Raw genomic sequence first — 7,762 nt, 5'->3', positions numbered from 1 at the left:
TCCTTCTCTGGAGTGGTGTTTCTTCCCATGTTCCCCACACTTTGGGCCTAACATTATTACTTTTATTATTTTTGCTTATATGCTCATTATTATTTGATCATTCTTTGTTGTAATTTCTCACAATCGGATTTATTGTTTTCACTGGCATTTAAAACAATGTTTTTTGTTTATTGAATTTAGAGAGAAAGAGTGAGAGACATCAATTTGTTGTCCACTTATTTATACATTCATTGGTTGATTCTTGTATGTGCCCTGAACGGGGATTGAACCTGCAACTTTGGCATATTGGGTTGATGCTCAAACCAACTGAGCTACCCAGCCAGGGCCTAAATTGTATGTGTATATGTCTGTGTTGTCTGTGTGTGTGTGTGTTTTACTTAAACCACTTGTTTGAGAAACATTATCACTTGTATTATGCTACTCCCTCCTAAGCAGCTACTAAATGTTGATAAGTACATGCAGAAGACATAGGCTTGCCTTTGATTACTTTGTAGCAGCTTTGCATCAGTGAAAATGAGAGACAGCACTGTTCCAAGGTAATTAGAATAATAATGTAAGAAATTATCAAGGGTCTCAATGTTTGGCTTATAAGAGCCATTTTTACAATCTCATGGGATTTGTTCAAACTTGCAGAAGTGCTTTTGTGCATAGGCTATTGCCTCCCATTGCAGAGAAACTGACAGGGTGGTGGATTCCTAAAGGGAGAGGGAATGAATATTAAGTGGTACCTACTGAGGACTGGAAGAACTCCCAGACTTTTAAACACTTTGTATGCGATACATGGGTGAAAATTGTTCCTGTGGCCCATGGAATGGTTTGGAAATGCTTCTGAAATATTTCAAGGTAGGGAGATAAGGCACTTGCTTTTTTTTTTTTTTTTTAAGATTTTATTTATTTATTTTTAGGGAGAAGAGATGGGAGGGAAAAAGAGAGAGAGAGAAACATCCATGTGTGGTTGCCTCTCATGCACCCCCAACTGGGGACCTGAAGCACCAAAGCCACGAAAAGGACCCCACATAACATCTGGCTGTGAAAATCAGCAGGGACTCTGTCAACTGGGGAAAGATGGGAATCAGTGAGAAACCCAGGTGCCTTCCTAAAAGGTTAATGCACAAAATCCCATTTGAGGCCACTCACCGTGGGTTCCCATGGAGGAAAAGCAGCTTAGAGGGTTGTGTGGCTTCTGGGAGAAGGCTAAAGGGACAGCCACCAGAGGTCCCTGTGCTGAGTCCCTCAGTCATGCTGCCTACAGATGCCATCGTTCCAGGGACAAGTACTCCCTTCCATATGGCATCAGCCTAAGGAAATGCATTAGCCCCACAGCCCCAAGTCCTTGTGGCTCTGCCCTCCCTAGCTCATGTGCTGTGAGGGAATGTGCTGACCACCAACAATCTGGGCTGGCGGTTCAGAATTTCTTGGACGGCACCTAAAGACATCTGGGCAGACTCAGGGTGTCAGAGAAGATGGGATTTAGACTGGGAAAACAAAGCGCCTTATGCAAAAAATTTACAAGTCAAAAAATGAGCTAACATTTGTAAGTTTTGATATGTGTTATGCCTTTTATTCTGTCCTCCCACTCACAGAGAAATTTTCAAAACTCTATTCCAGTCACTGGCTGGTATGGCTAAGTAGACTGAAAGCCAGCGTGTGAACCAAAGGGTCACCGGTTCAATTCCCAGCCAGGGTACATGCCCAGGTTGTGGGCCAGGTCCCCAGTTGGGGGCACACGAGAGGCAACCACACATGGATGTTTCTCTCCCTCTCTCCCTCCCTTCCCCTCTCTCTAAAAACATGTAAAGAAAATCATTTTTTAACAAAGTTCTATTACAGGAAATCTATATTTCTGTATATTTGTATAGATATATAGATACATATACTTATATATACGTGTATAGGCGTACACACATAGCTGAAAAACTAGAAGGTAGGATAAAGAAAAAAACTGCAAATTGAGGGGCTAACAAATAAAAGCTAAAATGATTGTTAGATGGACTGATGTAGTGCTATTTTGTTTCATCTTCACAAGAGACACTCATATTACAGAGCACTTTAATCCCCCAAAGCTCTGCTCCCCACCAAGGGAATATGCATTCACTGAGCTGGAAGTTTAAATGAGATTAATCATGGAACTATGATCCTTGTTTGTATTTCCAAACTGAAAGTAGAGAATTGACAACTACCTTTCCTACCTGAAACTTCAGAAATAACTCTTGACTCCATCATTCTTCTAAATAACTTTAAAAAATTTTTTTAAATTTATTTTTAGAGAAAGGGGAAGGGAGGCAGAAAGGGAGAGAAACATCCATGTGTGGTTGCCTCTCGTGCACCCCCAACTGGGGACCTGGTCCACAACCCAGGCATGTGCCCTGACTGGGAATTGAACCGGTGACCCTTTGGTTCACAGGCTGGCCCTCAATCCACTGAGTCACACCAGCCAGGGTTCCATCATTTTTCTAAAATCTTGAAACAATCTGTCTTTCCAATTGGCCTGCAACCAGGTTAATGGACTGAATGTCTTTACCACCCATCTGCTACTGTACAAATAGAAATCCTACATTTAGCTTCAAAGGAGTGTCACAGATTTATCCCCTGCCCCGCCCCCCCCATTGTGGTGTCATTCCGTTTCACGTCAACAAAAGAGTTACAAACCTAGAACGCAGCAGTTGGTTCCTGGCTTCATTCGGTCTTCAAGCCGCTCCAGACACAGAAGCAGGTGTTCTCGCTCCGGACTGAGTCGGCCTGTGTGGTCGTTCCGCCGCTTTTCTCCATTGCCGGCAGAAGGCCTTCCTGATGAACTTTCTTCATGGGTGATAAGGACAGTGATCCCGACGGGCAAGTCCCTCTTCTCGTCGAGATAGATGACGACTATGGGAACAAGCCGCCGGGCCCCGCCGCGCCTGTCCTGACCATGAGCTCCTTGCCGAAGGCTGATGTGGGAAGCTGGGGCCAACCTCATCCTCCGCTGAGACGTCCCTACAGTGTGCCGGCCAACGTGGTCATCAAGAAGAGAAAGCACCACACGAAGACAACATCGGACATTCTTGTGGACTGCTCGATGGCTCCCCGACCCTCCTGTAGGCTGGCACCTGCTGTTGCGAAAGCCACCGTAGCAACAGAGCAAAAAAATAGCTCTGAGGTGCCCGCAGGCCTGAGGGGAATGGGAGCCACTTCCATTGATGTGCTCCGAGAATTTTCTGGGGGCCCTTCCTCCCTGGTGGTGGGGGAGATAAGGTCCAACAATGTAGGCCCTCAGGGGGGAGGCAATAATCCAAGGTTTTGTGTGCCTTTGTCAGGAGGTCAAGGGTTCTTTCTACCCAGAACCCCACCAATAAGAGGTCCTCCAAAGAACTCCCCTATTAAACCGGGAATATTCGTGGCGCCGCCTCCAAAGCCGTGGAGAATGCCTTTCCCCGAAGGGCAGATTGCTGCACTCCCTTCTCCTCCTCCACCTCCACCGCCCTCCTCTGCTGGCGGTTTCCTTTCCTGGTGCGAAAAGCGGATGGAGGAAATAAAGAAGTGAAGCAGAAAGCTGAAAGTTATTCATGTGTAATGTGTTTATTTTGAAACCCGTACCCTCTTACACGTTAGTTAGCATTCAAGCGCCTTACATACTGGGGCCTTCAATAATGATTCTAAAGTTAGGAGGGGAAAAAACTATTTTATCGCTTTGATAACAGCTTGGCAAATTGGCCTGTGGGCCAAATGTGGCCCTCAGCCACGCCCGTCATTTGCATATTGTCTGTGGCAGCCTTTCTGCTACCCTGCGGAGTTCAATAGTTGCAACAGCCATTGTCTGGGATACAAAGTCTGACCTGTTTACCATCTGGCCCTTTACAGGAAAGGTTTCTTAACCCCTTATACTTTTATATTTTTTGAGCAAACTTTTCGACTTTGGCATGGGTTTTAATTTCATAATACTTTTGTGCCTATGACAAAATGAAATATAAGCCAACAACTTCATTAACGTATTCCTCAAATTTTTGTACATAGAAACATAGAGCTTGATTCATATTCCTCACTTTTGAATGCAGTCAATTTTGTCTTTGATTTTCCACAAAATATTTTTCAGTGTTATGGAAAGCCCGGGTCTCCTGTTCCTTCCTCAAATGGTCTATAGTTTGTTGCCTGAAAGTGGGAGGGATTGTGGTTGTCCAATCATGACTCCAGGAATCCAGCCAATGGGGCTTGCTCCAAGAAGGGCGCGGGAGGGGGAATTCAAAATCGCCACTCACTGTTAGATGAACCTGAAGACTTTAAAAGGTGAAGAGCATGTGCTCCTTAGAATTCATGAAGTGTGTTAGCTTGTTAGTTTCCCCAGCAGGTGGGGAATGGTTTGGGTTTTGGTTCATTGAGGGGAGAGGGAGACAAAAGGATCCAGTCCCATGTTCCTGCATGTCTTTTGTAAGCCTGGTGCTACTTGGATTCTTGCAATGTTCTGTGCATTCTCTGCTGTACTTTCTCAAGTTAAATAGACTTCCTACCAGGTCTCAAAGGGAAGCCCCAGTGAAATGTTGTTCATGGGTCTCTTGATTTTAAGCTGTTTCATTATCTCAGACTGCAGTAATGTAGGTTGGTGGCTGTGGTGCCTGGGCAGGGCAGCCTGGACCTGGAGCCTAAATGATGAGGCTCCTACCTGGGCAGCCACAGTGTCCCATGTGAATGGCACAACTTCACTAAGCCCTCTCCTCTTTCCTGCGCATGAGATCAGTGTCCTGTGGACACCTGGAGACTCCGTGCTGAGTTAACAGGATGAGATCTTTCTTTGAGTGGCTTTTCATTCACTGCTGTGGCGCCCAAGGGCTGGGCCTCTGAGCAGGGGTTGCCACGCAGTCGCAGTCTCACATGTCTGGCTGCTGGGGCTGCACTTCCAAGAACTTGCCCCCTCAGCACCTGAGGCTCTGTTAAGGCTGTTCTTCTCCGTCTCAGGGCACCCCAACATTGGGGCTCTAGAAACCCCTTTTTTCTTTCCCTGGCAGTTGGGGTCATAATACTATGTGACCCCAAGTCCAGAGAAGGAAAGGCTGCTAGTTTCCAGAACTCTCCTTATGGATGAGACCCTGCAGGCCAGAAGGGCTAGTGATTCATGGCAGTAAGCAGCCTAGCAAGAGCAGCCTGCTTTGTGAAATTTGCCAGGTAAAGACTAGGCTCGAGGCCTTTCTACTGATTGTTCATCCCATTTTGGGCTGCATGTTCTATTTTTTTTTTCTTTATGCCAGATGTGGTTACATAAGCAGCTTTCAAAATGAAAAATATAGCTTTGCTTTTCTTATACTTTGCTTGTGTGGGGTTCTGGAAGCCTTTTAAAGAGCCAAGGCCATTTGCCCCAACAGAAACACAACACAACAGAGGAACTGTTGGCATTTTAGAGTAGAGCGTGGTGTGTGTTTCTGATTCCAGCTGAAGAGCTACCTTACAACCTGGCAAGATTCTGGAGATAAAAGGCAGGCTTGTGGGACTGCGCTGGTTACAGATTCCGGTTTTCAGAGCCCAACAAAACCAAGGAAAAGGCGTCGTGGACTCAGGCCAAAACGTGGGTGAACTCTTCTCCAAGTAAGCCAGGGAGCATGGGACCTCATACCACCCAGTCCCCATGACTTAAGGGGAGTCTAGAGACTTCTTGGGTTCATTAACTTGTGTAAACACAGAAGGTGATATCAACGGTTTCCAGAGACTGGGAGATGAAAACCAGACCTAACAATAGTGAAATCCAATCTGGCTATCGGCTAGGGCCATTCTCAGAGCTTAAGAGCTGGCCCCAGAGTTTTCCCTCTCTGCTCGGCTCCCGGTTGTCCCACCGGCCTCGATTGCCAGTTGCCCACTCCTGTCATCATAACACAGGCGGCCACAGGCTGTGCCCTGGAAGACAGCTCTCTCTCTTGAATTCGTGCTGTGATGTAGAGCTGCCCAATCAAGTCAGCATTTCCTGACTTGGGAACTTAGTTACTGCTTAGGATCAGGCAGGTCTTAATCAATGCACAGGAAGTCTGTGGAGTAGTCTAGGTAGGTGCTGCAGCAGCTGGCTCCAGCTCATTGATTAAGGTCTTTGCTCTAGGGTCAAGCAGTGTTCTGATCTCAAGTTCTTCCCTGGGTACCTTCAATCCTGCTCTGTCCCGGGAAACTGTTTTAACAAGATCTCCTGTGTGTCCATCAAAGTCACTTGGGAAGGCTTGTTAACATGCAGGCTGCTGGGCCCTCTGCCAGGGTTTCTGATTCAGTAGGTCTGCAGTCGGGACTGGGAATTTGTCTCATCAAACAAGTTTCCAGGAGATACTGATGCTACTGTTCCGAGGACCACACTTTGAGAACCAAGGACAAGGACCGAAGAACAAGCAGTTAGAAGGAGAAATCAAAGATTTGAGGGTGAGAGAGACAGACTCACCATGGCTCGGTTTGAAGGGCCTGTGAGACAGGGAACACAGAAGGGGAATCAAGAAGCTGTGAGCAAAGGGGGGCCAAATGCATCATAGATCAGAAAACTTTCTGTAAGGCAAACATTATCTACAGAAATGCAAGTCTGACAACAACCACTTTTTCAGTTGCCAGTCTTTCAGATTTAACATTTTAAACCTCTCCTTTGCTAATTATAGTCTTTGCTTTACATTTGCATAACTAAATGATCCATTCAAGCACCTTTCGTCAAATGAAGTCATCCCTTGTCCAAAGCACATGTTTGCTTTCTACCCAGTAGAACCCCAAACTGCTGCAGCTCCCAGTTACAAAGTTATAAAATCCAGGCTTTGGGCTGAGTCCAAGCTCAAGGTCTCTATGACTCTTTCTTTGATCAGAAGTTTCTGGAAGTGGGAAGCATTTCTGTAATGAGGAAGCCTTAAGTGACTTCTGCTTAAAATAGCTATGGTTGTGTGAGGCAGGTAATTGGAAGATATTAACAGATTCTGCACCAGAGTGTAGTAGTAAATTAAATCCGGGCTGTTCTCCAGAAGATATATTTGGAGGAAGGCATTGCCTCCTTGGCTGCCAACCACAGCAGGGAGCGGTGCTGAGACCCAGGCCACAGGTGTGCTTAGCCATCTTGCTCCAGGGAACTCCAGCTTTTCCCTCTGGCTGCATGTCACTGTGGCCAGAAAGAAAAACGACTTCAATGCTCAAATTCAAGGAGAGCCAGTGGAAGAGAAGGTCATATGAAGTAGGAGCAGAGTTTGGGGAAACAGTGGGATATTAGGAAATGCCCCATTTCTCTTTGTTCCTCAATCACATCCCACCTACTCAGCCCCCACCTGTCTAACAGGCACGTTATGTGGGGAGAGGTCCCTGCTCTTACATTTAGGTTCGGTTAGGGATTAATCAGGCCAAGACCATTCAAGTAGGGCCTCTGGTCTTCGTTGCAACTCAGCTGCAGCTGCGATGCTCAGGACCCAAGATGGCATTTGAAGGTGGGTGCCTTTGCTGATGCAGCCTGCTTGCCTTCCTTATAAGCTTGGCCTCTACACCTTCTTTAGAGCACACAGGATCACAGATCTTGTGGTATTTCTCTCAACCTCTGCTCAGATGATCCCAGAATACACCTTCTACCCTGAGGCACAGGCTGGGACTGAGACCAGGTATTCCGACCTCCAGGGCTTCTTCATACATGGAAGGTACCAGTCTGCTCATGCAGGTTACGGGACTATAAGTCCCCCTGGTTCGGGTCCCTTCCCTTCTCCCTCAGCCTTTAGAGTCTTCTCCAGAATGGGGGTCAGCAAACCTTTCTTTAAAGGGTCAGCTTTGCTGGCCATATAGTCTCTGTTGCAGTTGCTCAACTCTG

The 7,762-nt window shown here is 46.5% G+C and overlaps 1 protein-coding gene across 1 annotated transcript; it reads left to right on the top strand.

The window, feature by feature from the left end:
- The first annotated feature begins 2,803 nt into the window (after nucleotides 1-2,803).
- On the top strand, nucleotides 2,804-3,520 carry LOC149991879 (proline-rich protein 32-like). Its single transcript, XM_090264173.1, has one exon. The coding sequence runs from the start codon at nucleotides 2,804-2,806 to the stop codon at nucleotides 3,518-3,520; it is 717 nt and encodes a 238-aa protein (XP_090120299.1).
- The last annotated feature ends 4,242 nt before the right edge of the window (nucleotides 3,521-7,762 follow it).

The sequence above is a fragment of the Furipterus horrens genome, unplaced genomic scaffold, assembly GCF_987537825.1.
Source record: "Furipterus horrens unplaced genomic scaffold, mFurHor1.1.pri manual_scaffold_17, whole genome shotgun sequence".
NCBI lineage: Eukaryota > Metazoa > Chordata > Mammalia > Chiroptera > Furipteridae > Furipterus > Furipterus horrens.
This window is presented reverse-complemented; position numbering and strand designations above follow the sequence as displayed.

Coding starts and splice junctions, on each gene's coding strand:
- LOC149991879 (XM_090264173.1), top strand. CDS start 2,804: ATGGGTGATAAGGACAGTGATCCCGACGGGCAAGTCCCTCTTCTCGTC.